Genomic DNA, 13,962 nt, shown 5'->3' with positions numbered 1-13,962 from the left:
CACATTGGAGAGAAAAAGAGAAGAGATGAAACTGTGCAAGAAGTTCAGCTAAAAAGAACAGGCATAATGTTATCGCTATATGTTGAGCCATGTGCAGAAAATACAGGACTTTACTTAGTAATCTTTTATATTTGAATTTTAGCTTGTCTTCAAGGATTTGGAAGGTGCAGTAGAAAGTACACAGGTATAATTACTTTTAAATTTACTTAATATCATTAAACCATATATATATGTGTACATATGTTCTTAAATATAAATTTATATTTATACTATATAAAATCATTAGCGTTGTCTAACGTCCCATGCTAAAAGCATGCGAATGAGGAGAGTCGAAGTTAAAGTTATTATTTGTGATTCTATCGAAGGTTTTCAGATTTTAAGGAGTGATTTTAAAGTGTGTAAGTGTATACTTAATTAATTCACACAATTGTTATATACTATCTTTATTTAATTGAAATAAATAACAGTGAATCTATGTGATACATATTCGTATAATGTTATTTGATTTTGACAAGTTAATTAGAATTTTATTCTTCCTTGGAAAAAAAAATATATATATATTGGAGAAATTTATTGAAGTAATATAGAGCTCCGATTAAGTTCAAAATCTAATAACGCAAATAGATCATGTAACATTTATGAGATTTTCGCGTAAGAAATCGCGATTGCATCTATTTCTCCTCGCACCATTCATTCTCTTTGCGCACTTGTTCTTCTTCCATAGTTGTGAAGTCGTTCTTGATGTTGAATGTCTTACGAATCTCGTCGGGCGTCTTGCCTTTGATCATATTGGCGACAGTTTTGCACGTGACGTCCAGGAGTCCTTTGATATCGAGATAATTAGCTGCCAGAATCAGTTCGAAGAGAGTTCCTTGATCCACCTATGCAACAAACATTCATATTACAAGTTTATACAGAGAATAGAAGATAGATTCTTGATTCTTCTGTATAACTTCTATACGGAAGATAGATCCTAGATTCTTCTGTACAGCTTCTATGCGGAAGATAAATTCTAGATTCTAGATTATTCTGTATTGCTTCTATATAGAAGAATCTAGAATCTAGAATATATCTTCAGTACGGAAAAATCTAGTAATTTAAATGTTCATTATTACCCATTACAACATTAATATTTATATAGATACATATATACATTATTTTGTCATATTATATATGTATAAAATACAAAATAACATTATAATAACTAATCAAGTTGAAAGACCTTTAGATTATCGGATCTCAATAACAGCTGAATCGATCAAGTTCCTAGGCTCAATCGATAGCCTGGGTTTAAATTATATAATAAAAGTGTTTTTATTTTTCATTCTAGGAGCGGAGATATTGCGACGTAACGTTTATGTTATTTCAGCCACGAGAGATATTCACCTTCAAGAAGTCAGCATCCCAAGAGCTGATATCGTCAGTGCGCTTCTCTTTGTTCTCATCGTCCTCCGGTGGTGGCGGATCATCCTTATGATACGTAGCCCACTGTATAACCTTTCTTAGGATTGCGGAATTAACATTTGGCAAAGGCACAACTTCCTCCTCGTCTTCGTCCATACCAAGATCCTCCAGCATAGTCTTGATGGTGACCGAGCACTTGGCAATCTCGACGTCGACCTCGAATACCTCGCCGTCGGAGCTTTGCAACTTTATGTTAGGCATCTGCACAAAGACAAATTTGGTTAGACGGGCCAAACAAGGTAATGCTTGGAACCAGATTGCCTTTGAGATACGTATGAAGGTTCTTTGCAGAAAGTGCCATGTAAGCAAAATTCAAACCTTTCTGTTCATAAGTTTTTAACAAAGCAATTATCAACTCAAACAAAAATTTAATTTAACAAAAATTATTCCAAAATTATTTCGACGATAGTTTAGAACTCCACGTATAAAGAGAGAAAAGCAAGAACAAAAGAACCGTTCAGGTACCGGAAAGTACTAGAAGAATTGGCTTTTATATAGTGCACGTTTACCTAGACCTAACTGACTCCATTTTGCGACGATTGTAAAAAGTATGTAAAAACGCGTCATATAAGAACCATCGCGATCTGCGTCGCGTTTCTAGCGGCTTCTAATGATTGGAAAAGTATTTCCAACCACGGAAATCTTTTTCCTGAGCACGAGACGAACGGATTATGCCCCACGTTGTCGCTAGATCGAAACCTAACCCCTTTTTGTACGATTTCAATTCGCCATTTTATTTAATTGTTATTCTCGTCGCTTCGCGTTATCCCGTTTTATTGAGTACGTCTTAAACGACCGATCGACGTCCTCTCGTCTCGCGCGGTGTCATTGCCCGTTAACCGGGCGTATCGGAGAATTTCATTACCTCTTCGATCGTGGATAATGGGACGAGTCGATTCAGGGATAGCGTCTATAAATTCGTCGCTCGTCGCCGTTCGCTCGCACGAATTCTGGTTACCTTCTTCGTCGCTATTTCCTCTATCTCTTCCTTTACGCCGTTCAATCACGTCGATCCACGATAATCTTCGACCAAAATGCACAGGTGTTGAGTGACGCGATGCCGCGATCCTGCTTGTTTGGGTTGTCGATGACGAAAGACGAAAGCGTGATGCGTCGGGTCGGAGGTCGGATCGCGGTCGGATGCGTGATGTAAAAAAGAAAACAAGTGTACTACCATTCCGGAGGCTGCGGCGACTGCGCAGTGGTTGACCAATCAGAGATTGCTGCAGGTTAAGTTAGGTTGGTTAGAGATCCACATATTGGCTTATGCACAGGACGCGGAAACGCTTGCCGCGCGGCAAGGAGCAACGCGGTAGCCAATCAACGTGTTGTTTTTCCGTAAGAACCAAAAGTTTATTGGCTATACCGCGTCGCTTCTTTTCGCGCGGCAAGCGTTTCCGCTTGTTTCCGTCTCCCGTGGCCCCTGTGGGTAGAAGTGCACGTAACAAATTTTTAGTCATAATCGTAAGGCCGTAAGAAAATAGACCACGCACACTCCGGTATATATACACCGCAGCTAAGGGAAACTTAATTTATCGAATACTATTTACTATATGTGTGTGTTTAAAGGCAAATGAATTATACCAATTAACAAAAAACTTTATACTGTCTACAGTGTCTACTACTATAAACAAAATATAAATATGAAATATTCATTCTTTGTATTTAATAAAAAAAACTTTTAGAAACCTTTGCATTTTTGCCATATATCCCAGAGGGGTGGGTTACATGACATTCATGGGTGAAATATACGCCTTATAAAAAATCACAAATAATAATCGTTGAGTAGAGGTTCGAATCTGTTGGAAATCCAATCAAGAAGAAAACAGGGCTAATTAAGAGCCATCCGCCGATATTGATGCGAAAAATTTTTTTAGTCGATAATTAGTTCGAACGTTTCGGTTTTTGTTCAGACCATCTTCCAGCATCTAGCAAAATTCACAAATATATACTTACATTTTAGAAGCCTTGATGTACAGATGAATGGGTTCGTGAAGTTGAAACGCAAAGATCGAGCCGAGCGCGCACGTGGAATGAAGAATGAGTGACGTGCTCGTGAGCCGGGACCCGGGACGCGCTTGCTGCGCATGTGCGAGCCTTTCCCAGCCGACCCAGCCTTTTCCGAGCCACGAACCACGTGCTAGGTGCTAGTCGTGCCGCGTGCTACTACTGTCACCGGTCGCTCCGGATTCTGCCGAGAGCTTGACCTCAACGCTGGATCTGCCGTGTGGAGTGTGATTATTAACAATATTAACTTTCATCGGCGCATGCTGACACTGAATTTGTTTCGCTTGGAGTGAACGTGAGAAGACAATGGCGCTTAAAATTGCCCTTGATCCAGCTCGTCCTTCGCTAGGTAAGATCCATGAGATCAACGGCTCGGAATCTGAACGTCGGTTTCATCGTTTTTTAGTTTCCCCTAGGGCCTAATTCTCGAAAAATATCCCATACGATATGTTATGAATATCACACTTTGCAACCAATAGCACACTTGCAAAGTGTGATTTTCTAGTGACATTGATAAAATATCGTATGGGATATTTTTCGAGAACGAGGCCTCGCGCGGAACGTTCTACGAAGAGCGTTTCCTTTCTGGAACAGTGAGGAGACCAATAATTGTTGATGCGAATGTTCCCCTCTTTTTTTAAAATAGATTTTCAGATTTTTTGAAAGTTTTCATAATTTATACCTGATAAGATATGAGGTGTGATCCAAACAATAAAGGCCAGAATTACAATGAAATTACGAGCTCTGGTTTTAAAAGAAAAAGACTCGACCAGAGTATCGATTATGAATATCGAACAGAATATCGAATTGAGTATCGAAAGTGAAGACACAAATATGGCGCTTATCTCAAAAACAAAAAATAAACTTATGTAGACTTAAGTAATGTCTGATTACTCTTCAATATATAACTAACAATACTTACCTACTTTCTGTATTCTTGCCTCGTTTATCGACATTTCTCGCGTTTGTTGCGTCATGTCGCGTCGAGTCGTGTAGCAATTATTCCAGTTTTTTCACGTGCGATGAATAAAGACCCTTTCGATGATAATACCATGCAAGTCAACAAGTAGCGCGTCACGTGTCGTTACGTATTAGTGCGACGTGGAAAATACACGAGTTTAAAAATACTGAGGAACAATTAGTGAAACTCGTTCGATAATTTCATCATACTTGTTCAGCTTGTAACCCACGTGCTGCATAACTGCATAAGACAGTCCATTTTTTAAGAACTTTTATATATTACTTAGGAAATGTCGAAACTAGATGTCAAACAGACTTAACTGTAAAACTAGTTTAATTGAAAATTGCGTCAGAATTTCTAATTTTTTAACAATTATTTAGATATCGATATTCTAGAAATTTTTATCATAAAGTTCAACTTAGCATAAAATGTAACAGTATTTTATATATGAAATAATGTAATGACGTAAAATTTAATTTGGAATAAAGCAATGTAATAGTGTAATAATTATCGTTTTAAATTATAGGTCTAATGCTGTTGTTTGAATATGTTTTCTATTAAACAAATTAGTTACCGTTGTAAACATATAGATACTATAGGTTTCGTCTGTGAAGTAATATTCACGATAAAGATGTAAAATTTAAATATGCCGTTTTTGTTTGTCACTTATCTGAACGTTAAATTTTGTACAGATGTGCTGGTAGTGGCCGAGGTAATTAAATCTGAAAATAAGAAAGATATAACAATATCGTGGGACAAAACTTGGGATAAGGATTCAAATGTTTGCTTGTACGACAAAGATGAGGAAGTATTGGGCGAACGTAACAACGAGGTCAGTCGGTACTTGGCAAGGACCATAAATCCTGCACTTTACGGTATATAATCTGCAAATGTGTTTGCGTAATTGCTCAACTAGAGAAAAATCTGCCCGTCTAAATTGTTAATATTAAATATAGTTTTTTTTCCAATAAAAAGTTAAATTTGTCAAATCCAACCCAGATATATTCTATTGAATTACATGACTTATTTTGTATTATTTTATTAGATGATACCTGTCCTCATAAAAGAACTGAAATCGACCATTGGATCTCCTGTGCCATGGTATTGCAAAATAAAGAAAAGAATGAGCTGTTGAACTATCTGAATAATGTGTTACTAGTACGGACATGGCTGGTCGGCAATAGATTAACATTGGCCGATATTCATGTGTTTTCCGTTTTACATAATAAAGAATATATGAAATTGCATGAAAGTGATTATTGTAACGTCACTAGATGGTACAAGCATATGCGATCGCTTCCCGTTGTCAGCAACGCGATATCTATGATTGCAAAGAACTGCCTTCCACCTTCGAAACCGAAGGAAAAATCTGCCGCCAAGCAGACAAAAACAAGGAAACAGGAGGGCAAGTTTAGTGATCTACCCGGAGCAGAAATGGGCAAGGTAAAATCACGCAGTACAATGAGAAGTAGATTTATTTTGATTTTTTAACTCTTGTAACTTCTAAAAAAATGTTTACTCATCTTTTGCAGGTAGTGGTAAGAATACCTCAGTATTATATTGAGGCTTTTCAAGGACAGCTCATCATCCGATTTGACGACACAAATCCAGCGAAGGAGACCGTCGAATTTGAGGATGCTATACTGGAAGATTTAAGATTACTGCAACATAAGCCTGATCGTTTTACGCATACCTCGGATTACTTTGAGATGAAAAAGCAATGTGACAAAATACGAAATCTAAAAAGCGTTATTGATCAAGAAGTGAAGGTTCTCTTAAATTTGAAACGTGATTATAAAAATGGGACTGATCAGGATTATAAATCAGCTGACACTGAAGTTGCTAGTATTAAAAGTAAGACAAAGCCAGAGAACAAAGAAATTTCAAAAGCGAAGAAGATATCCGAAGAAATAGAGAAACAAGGCGACAAAGTACGAAATCTAAAAAGCTCGAAAGTCGACAGAAGCGTTATTGATCAAGAAGTGAATGTTCTCTTAAGCCTGAAAAGTGACTATAAAAATACGACTGGTCAGGATTGGAAGCCTGCGAATTCGGAGGCAGCGTCGAAAAAGGAAAAACAAAATTCTTCCAAGCCCGGAAGGACGTCGGAGAAAGAAGTTGCGAAAAACGCGGATAGTCAGGATGTAGTTACAAGCAAAACTGGAACGAGATTAGGACTGGAGGCGAAGAAGGAAGAGAACTTCTCTGATTGGTATTCGCAAGTTATCACGAAGAGTGAAATGATTGAATATTGTGACGTGTCGGGATGCCACGTTTTTCGTCCGTGGAGTTTCTCGATCTGGAAGATGATAAGGAAGTACATCGACAAAGAGATAACGGAGCTCGGTGTTAAACAATGCCTCTTTTCGATGTTCGGTACTCGTGACGCATTAGAAAAGGAGAAGGCACATATAACGGACTTTGCGCCGGAAGTCGCGTGGGTAACAAAATGGAACGAAGAAGATCTGGAGGAGCCCTTAGCTATACGGCCCACCTCGGAGACTATTATGTACCCGGATTTTGCCAAATGGCTGAAGTCTGACGACGATTTACCTCTTAAGCTCAATCAATGGTGCAACGTTGTGGTAAGTATTATCAGTCTTTTTTCTCTACTCTACTTTAATACCGCTCCTTTTCAATTACCATATTTTTGTTTGAGAAGGATCCAATCCTGAAGGTCAAAACGTTGTGAAGTCGTTTCAATACATTTATTGCGAATTGTCGTCGAAATTAATAAACATTTTTATCTTATTTTTGTTTGCAGAGATGGGAATTTAAAGATCCCAAACCGTTTCTACGCACCAGAGAGTTTTTATGGCAGGAGGGTCATACCGCGTTTGCTACGCAGACGGAAGCGGAGGAGGAAGTGTTGACCATTTTAGATATATACGCTAGAGTCTATGAGGAGTTGTTAGCGGTGCCCGTCATCAAGGGTCGTAAGACTGAAAAGGAGAAGTTCGCGGGTGGCGATTATACCACTACTGTCGAGGCGTTCATTTCAACTAACGGTCGCGCGATACAGGGAGCGACGAGCCACCATCTAGGACAAAACTTTTCGAAAATATTTAATATCCAAATAGAAGCGGATGGAGAAAAAACGTTCGTCTATCAAAATTCGTGGGGTTTAACTACACGAACGATTGGAGTCATGATAATGGTTACTACAATTATTATCATTATATATAGATGACACATGTGATGCTGCATAAGCTATGTATTTTATAATGAATACTTATTTATTTAGGCACACGGAGATGATCGAGGTTTGGTATTACCCCCAAATGTAGCATCGATACAAGTCGTTGTGATTCCCTGCGGCATAGTCGCAAGCATGTCTGAGTCAAAGAAAGAGGAACTTCAAAATGAATGCACCTGTCTGGTCAGGCAACTGAAAATAAATAAATTTAGAGTGCGGGAGGATTTTAGACCTAATCGAACACCTGGATGGAAGTTCAATTACTGGGAGCTGAAAGGCGTACCGATAAGAATCGAATTCGGTCCAAGAGATATGGAAAGGAATGAAGTAACACTAGTACGAAGAGATAACTTGGAGCGAGAAGTTGTCAAAAGAGATGAGTTAATTTTAGCGGTAACTTGTATGCTGAAAAAAATTCAAGACAGCTTGTTACAGAGGTAAGCTTTACTCAAAAATTTTTTAACTAATAACATATATTCATGATAATATATAGTTGACGTCACGCATGTCCATCTATTTGTTTACAGAGCGAGGCGAAAGTTAGACGAGCGTATTAAACAGGTAGAAAACTGGAACGAATTCAAACTCGAGCACGATAATAAGAATTTATTATTGTCACCTTTCTGCGGAAAACCGGAGTGTGAAGATAAGATTAAGGAACAAAGCGCACGGTAAAATTTCCCTTCTTATTATGTATGAAAAATATTTTTATGCAGTTACAATATGACTAATTACAGATTGAACATGATGGACGGGACAGTAACTATGGGCGCCAAGAGTCTGTGTATTCCGTTTAAGCAGCCAGAATTGACGAAACCTATCAACGAGTTAAAATGTATTCACCAAGATTGCGAGAACAAAGCGAAATTTTATACACTTTTTGGACGAAGTTACTAACGCATTCGTAAAAGGTTCACATACATATAATGTTTAATAAATTTTACTGAGATTTTTGTACGTATGTAATACGGAATTTGTCATTTAAAGTTATAATTATATTTTTTTTAATGCATATTATAATTTATATGTAAACTCTTATTCATAAATATATATGCACATATTTAATAATGCAAATAATTTTCTTTTGATCTCTCTCTCTCTCTCTCTCTCTCTCTCTCTCTCTCTCTCTCTTTCTCTCCCTCCCTCCCTCCCTCCCTCCCACCCACTCGCTCTTTATGAAGAAAAAATTGGAAATCATGATTAAGGGTGCAGTCAAATGGACTGATATTTTCTGCGTAATGCCCGTATCACACTAGCGATTGGCGATTGAAGCTGCGGTCCACTTGATGCTACAAATGCTTCGAAGCATTCTTCTTCTTCTTCTCCTTTCTTTCAATGAAGAAAGAAGGAAAAGAAGAGAACGCTTCAAAGCATTTGTAGCGTCAAGTGGACCGCAGACTGCGTCTACGTTTGCTTTTACGTCTACCAATCAAAAAGTAGCTGCTGGCGATTGCGATCAATTGCGATCAACGAGCTACTCTGGATTATGACGAGAGCTTAACCTCAACGCTGGATCTGCCGTGTGGAGTGTGATTATTAACAATATTAACTTTCATCGGCGCATGCTGACACTGAATCCGTTTCGTTTGGAGTGGACGTGCGAAGATAATGGCGTTTAAAATTGCCCTTGATCCAGCTCATCCTTCGCTAGGTAAAGATCCATGCGATCAACGGTTCGGAATCTGAACATCGGTTTCATCATTTTTTAGCTTGCCTTAGGGCCTAATTCTCGAAAAATATCCCATACGATATGTTATGAATATCATACTTTGCAACCAATTAGTACACTTAAAGTGTGATTTTCTAGTGACATTGATAAAATATTGTATGGGATATTTTTCGAGAATGAGGCCTCGCGCGGAACGCTCTGGAACAGTGAGGAGACCAATAATTGTTGATGCGAATGTTCCCCTCATTTTTAAAATAGATTTTCTATTTTTTCACGTGCGACGAATAAAGACGCTTTCGATAATAATACTATGCAAGTAGCGCGTCACGTGTCGTTACATATTATTAGTGCGACGTGGAAAATACACGAGTTTACTGAGGAACAATTAGTGAAACTCATTCGATAATTTCATCATACTTGGTCAGCTTGTAACCCACGTGCTGCATAACGCAAGACTGTCCATTTTTTTAGAACTTTTATATATTACTTAAGAATTTAGGAAATGTCGAAACTAGATGTCAAACGACTTAAATTGCGTCAGAATTTCTCATTTTTTAACACTTATTTAGATATCGATATTCTAGAAAATTTATCATAAAGTTCAACTTAATAAAATGTAACAGTATTTTATATATATGAAATAATATAATGACGTAAAATTTAATTTGGAATAAAGCAATGTAATAGTGTAATAATTATCGTTTTAAATTATAGGTCTAATGCTGTTGTTTGAATATCTTTTCTATTAAACAAATTAGTTACCGTTGTAAACATATAGATACTATAGGTTTCGTCTGTGAAGTAATATTCACGATAAAGATGTAAAATTTAAATATGCCGTTTTTGTTTGTCACTTATCTGAATGTTAAATTTTGTACAGATGTGCTGGTAGTGGCCGAGGTAATTAAATCTGAAAATAAGAAAGATATAACAATATCGTGGGACAAAACTTGGGATAAGGATTCGAATGTTTGCTTGTACGACAAAGATGAGGAAGTATTGGGCGAACGTAACGACGAGGTCAGCCGGTACTTGGCAAGAACCATAAATCCTGCACTTTACGGTATATAATCTGCAAATGTGTTTGCGTAATTGCTCAACTAGAGAAAAATCTGCACGTGTCTAAATTGTTAATATTAAATATAGTTTTTTTTTCCAATAAAAAGTTAAATATGTCAAATCCAACCCAGATATATTCTATTGAATTACATGACTTATTTTGTATTATTATTTTATTAGATGATACCTGTCCTCATAAAAGAACTGAAATCGACCATTGGATCTCCTGTGCCATGGTATTGCAAAATAAAGAAAAGAATGAGCTGTTGAACTATCTGAATAATGTGTTACTAGTACGGACATGGCTGGTCGGCAATAGACTAACATTGGCCGATATTCATGTGTTTTCCGTTTTACATAATAAAGAATATATGAAATTGCATGAAAGTGATTATTGTAACGTCACTAGATGGTACAAGAATATGCGATCGCTTCCCGTTGTCAGCAACGCGATATCTATGATTGCAAAGAACTGCCCTCCACCTTCGAAATCGAAGGAAAAATGTGCCGCCAAGCAGATAAAAACAAGGAAACAGGAGGGCAAGTTTATCGATCTACCCGGAGCAGAAATGGGCAAGGTAAAGTCACGCAGTACAATGAGAAGTAGATTTATTTTGATTTTTTAACTCTTGTAACTTCTAAAAAAATTTTAACTGGTCTTCTGCAGGTAGTGGTAAGATCCCCTCAGTATTATACCGAGGCTTTTCAAGGACAGCTCATCATCCGATTTGACGACACAAATCCAGCGAAGGAGACCGTAGAATTTGAGGATGCTATACTGGAAGATTTAAGATTACTGCAAATTAAGCCTGATCGTTTTACGCATACCTCGGATTACTTTGAGATGAAGAAGCAATGTGACAAAGTACGAAATTTAAAAAGCATTTTTAATCAAGAAGTGAAGGGTCTCTTAAGTTTGATACGTGATTATAAAAATGGGACTGGTCAGGATTTGAAGCCCGTAAATTCGGAGGCAGCGTTGAAAAAGGAAAAGCAAAATTCTCCCAAGCCCGGAAAGACGTCGGAGAAAGAAGTTGCGAAAAACACGGATAGTCAGGATGTAGTTACTAGTAAAACTGGAACGAGATTAGGACTGGAGGCGAAGAAGGAAGAGAACTTCTTTGATTGGTATTCGCAAGTTATCACGAAGAGCGAAATGATTGAATATTGTGACGTGTCGGGATGCTACGTTCTTCGTCCGTGGAGTTACTCGATCTGGTATATGATAATGGAGTACATCGACGAAGAGATAACGGCGCTCGGTGTTGAAGAATGCTGCCATTCGATATTGGTTACTCGTGGCGCATTAAAAAAGAGGAACTCGCATATAACGGACTTTGCGCCAGGAGTCGCATGGGTAACAAAATGCGGCGAAGGCGATTTGGCGGAGCCAATAGCTATTCGGCCCACCTTGGAGACTGTTATGTATCCGGATTTTGCCAAATGGTTGAGGTCTGTTACCGATTTACCTCTTAAGCTCAGCCAATCTAGCAACGTTGTGGTAAGTATTATCAGTCGTCCTTCTTTACTCTACTTTAATACCATTCCGTTTCAATTATCTCATTTTTGTTTGAGAAGCATCCAATCCTGAAGGTCGAAACGTTGTGAAGTCGTTTCAATACATTTATTGCGAATTGTCGTCGAAAATAATAAACATTTTTATCTTATTTTTTGTTTGCAGAAAATGAGATTTAAAGATCCCAAACCGTTTCTATCCACCACAGAATGTTTATGGGCGGAGGGTCATACCGCGTTTGCTACGCAGACGGAAGCGGAGGAGGAAGTGTTGACCATTTTAGATATATACGCTAGAGTCTATGAGGAGTTGTTAGCGGTGCCCGTCATCAAGGGTTATAAGACTGAAAAGGAGAAGTTCGCGGGTGGCGTTTATACCACTACTGTCGAAGCGTTCATTTCAACTAACGGTCGCGCGATACAGGGAGCGACGAGCAACCATCTAGGACAAAACTTCTCGAAAATGTTTAATATCCAAGTAGAGGGTATCGAGGATGGAAAAAAATCGTTCGTCTATCAAAATTCATGGAGTTTAACTACACGAACGATTGGAATCATGATAATGGTTACTACAATTATTATTATTATTATTATATATAGATAACACATGGCGTACTGCATAAGCTATGTATTTCATAATGAATACTTATTTATTTAGGTACACGGAGATGATAGAGGTTTGGTATTACCTCCAAATGTAGCACCAATACAAGTCGTTGTGATTCCCTGCGGCATAGTCGCAAGCATGTCTGAGTCAAAGAAAGAGGAACTTCTAAATGAATGCACCTGTCTGGTCAATCAACTAAAAATTAATAAATTTAGAGTGCAGGATAAATTTCATCGGGCATATAAATGCGACTACTGGGAACTGAAAGGCGTACCGATAAGAATCGAATTCAGTCCAAGAGATATGGAAAAGAATGAAGTAACACTCGTACGAAGAGATAACTCGGAGCGAGAAGTTGTTAAAAAAGATGAGTTAATTTTAGCGGTAACTTGTATGCTGAAAAAAGTGCAAAACAGCTTGTTACAGAGGTAAACGTTACTCAAAAATTGTTAAACCAATAACATTTATGAGATAACATATGGTTGACGTCACTCAATTTCATCTATTTGTTTATAGAGCGAGGCAAAAGTTACGCGAGCATATTAAACAGGTTGAAAACTGGGACGAATTCAAACTCGAGCTCGATGAAAATAATTTATTATTGTCACCTTTCTGCGGAGAACCGGAGTGTGAAGATAACATTAAGCAACAAAGTGCACGGTAAAATTTTTTTCTTATTATGTATGAAAAATATTTTTATGCACTTGTATATTGCTATCTTTACTTCAGAAACATGCGTTTATAAATGACCAAAATACTAATTCAAAATAAATTTTTGTGTTTAAAAAAGTAAATTACATTACAAAAGTAAAAAGTATAAATACAAGAACGGTACTGAACGGCAGCTTTCTTTTTTACTCAATATGACTAATTACAGATTGAACATGACGGACGGAACGGTAACTATGGGCGCCAAGAGTCTGTGTACACCGTTGCAGTCAGAATTGACGAAACTCGAGCTATCAACGCCTATCAACGCCGTCAACGAGTTAAAATGTATTCACCACGAATGCAAGAAGAAGGCGAAGCGTTATACACTTTTTGGACGAAGTTACTAACGCATCCGTAAAAAGTTCACATACATATAATGTTTAATAAATTTTACTGAGATTTTTGTACGTATGTAATACGGAATTTGTCATTTAAAGTTATAATTATAGACTTGATGTTTTTTAAAGTTTCTAATAAGGTTATAATTTTTTTTAATGTATATTAAAATGTATTATATAATTCATATGTAAACTCTTGTTCATAAATAAATGCACATATTTAATAATCCAAATAAATTTTTTTTGATTTTTCTCTCTCTCTCTCTCTCTCTCTCTCTCTCTCGCTCTTTATGAAGAAAAAATTGGAAAGTTTTTCTCTAAAATGCTTAGTTTTTGAAAGAAAATGGATGGGCGGGTGGTCTCCAGACACCCGGTATATTTATCAATCTGTCACACAATTTTATAAATAGTAATATTATATATTACAGTTATATA

General features: G+C 37.3%; 3 protein-coding genes and 1 long non-coding RNA gene across 7 annotated transcripts; 2 read left to right on the top strand and 2 right to left on the bottom strand.

Annotated features, from left to right (window-relative positions):
* Positions 1-187: 187 nt before the first annotated feature.
* Skpa (S-phase kinase associated protein 1 SKP1-related A) lies at positions 188-2,598 on the bottom strand. Of its 2 annotated transcripts, none has more exons than XM_077413678.1 (3): positions 2,423-2,598; positions 1,387-1,665; positions 188-881 (listed from the first exon to the last, which is right to left on the bottom strand). In XM_077413678.1, the coding sequence occupies exons 2-3, from the start codon at positions 1,663-1,665 to the stop codon at positions 672-674; spliced, it is 489 nt and encodes a 162-aa protein (XP_077269804.1). In that variant the 5' UTR covers positions 2,423-2,598; the 3' UTR covers positions 188-671. The 2 variants fall into 2 exon arrangements, with proteins under 2 accessions (XP_077269804.1, XP_077269803.1); XM_077413677.1 differs by having other exon boundaries at positions 2,330-2,595.
* On the top strand, positions 2,565-8,694 carry LOC143901394 (uncharacterized). 2 transcript variants are annotated; one of them, XM_077413674.1, is made up of 9 exons: positions 2,565-2,703; positions 3,428-3,820; positions 5,125-5,307; positions 5,478-5,875; positions 5,965-7,017; positions 7,197-7,589; positions 7,677-8,065; positions 8,156-8,299; positions 8,366-8,694. In XM_077413674.1, the coding sequence occupies exons 2-9, from the start codon at positions 3,778-3,780 to the stop codon at positions 8,523-8,525; spliced, it is 2,763 nt and encodes a 920-aa protein (XP_077269800.1). In that variant the 5' UTR covers positions 2,565-2,703; positions 3,428-3,777; the 3' UTR covers positions 8,526-8,694. The 2 variants fall into 2 exon arrangements, with proteins under 2 accessions (XP_077269800.1, XP_077269801.1); XM_077413675.1 differs by lacking the exons at positions 2,565-2,703; positions 3,428-3,820 and adding an exon at positions 4,720-4,753.
* LOC143901397 (uncharacterized) lies at positions 3,814-5,123 on the bottom strand. The gene is made up of 3 exons (XR_013258066.1): positions 5,007-5,123; positions 4,154-4,672; positions 3,814-4,056 (listed from the first exon to the last, which is right to left on the bottom strand). It is a non-coding gene; the product is annotated as an uncharacterized LOC143901397 (long non-coding RNA).
* A 196-nt stretch (positions 8,695-8,890) lies between the features above and the next one.
* Positions 8,891-13,764, top strand: LOC143901332 (uncharacterized). 2 transcript variants are annotated; one of them, XM_077413540.1, is made up of 8 exons: positions 8,891-9,279; positions 10,178-10,360; positions 10,537-10,934; positions 11,024-11,857; positions 12,038-12,436; positions 12,530-12,906; positions 12,995-13,138; positions 13,356-13,764. In XM_077413540.1, the coding sequence occupies exons 1-8, from the start codon at positions 9,237-9,239 to the stop codon at positions 13,534-13,536; spliced, it is 2,559 nt and encodes an 852-aa protein (XP_077269666.1). In that variant the 5' UTR covers positions 8,891-9,236; the 3' UTR covers positions 13,537-13,764. The 2 variants fall into 2 exon arrangements, with proteins under 2 accessions (XP_077269666.1, XP_077269667.1); XM_077413541.1 differs by lacking the exon at positions 8,891-9,279 and having other exon boundaries at positions 10,178-10,317.
* The last annotated feature ends 198 nt before the right edge of the window (positions 13,765-13,962 follow it).

Source organism: Temnothorax americanus, unplaced genomic scaffold (genome assembly GCF_048541705.1).
Source record: "Temnothorax americanus isolate GAGA-0224 unplaced genomic scaffold, ASM4854170v1 Scaffold33, whole genome shotgun sequence".
In the NCBI taxonomy this organism is placed as follows: Eukaryota; Metazoa; Arthropoda; class Insecta; order Hymenoptera; family Formicidae; genus Temnothorax; species Temnothorax americanus.
This window is presented reverse-complemented; position numbering and strand designations above follow the sequence as displayed.

Coding starts and splice junctions, on each gene's coding strand:
- Skpa (XM_077413678.1), bottom strand. CDS start 1,665: ATGCCTAACATAAAGTTGCAAAGCTCCGACGGCGAGGTATTCGAGGTC. Junction 882..1,386: donor GGGATGCTGACTTCTTGAAG/GTGAATATCTCT, acceptor TTTGTTGCATAG/GTGGATCAAGGAACTCTCTT.
- LOC143901394 (XM_077413674.1), top strand. CDS start 3,778: ATGGCGCTTAAAATTGCCCTTGATCCAGCTCGTCCTTCGCTAG. Junction 3,821..5,124: donor TCCAGCTCGTCCTTCGCTAG/GTAAGATCCATG, acceptor AATTTTGTACAG/ATGTGCTGGTAGTGGCCGAG. Junction 7,018..7,196: donor ATCAATGGTGCAACGTTGTG/GTAAGTATTATC, acceptor TTTTGTTTGCAG/AGATGGGAATTTAAAGATCC.
- LOC143901332 (XM_077413540.1), top strand. CDS start 9,237: ATGGCGTTTAAAATTGCCCTTGATCCAGCTCATCCTTCGCTAG. Junction 9,280..10,177: donor TCCAGCTCATCCTTCGCTAG/GTAAAGATCCAT, acceptor AATTTTGTACAG/ATGTGCTGGTAGTGGCCGAG. Junction 12,437..12,529: donor CGATTGGAATCATGATAATG/GTTACTACAATT, acceptor TTATTTATTTAG/GTACACGGAGATGATAGAGG.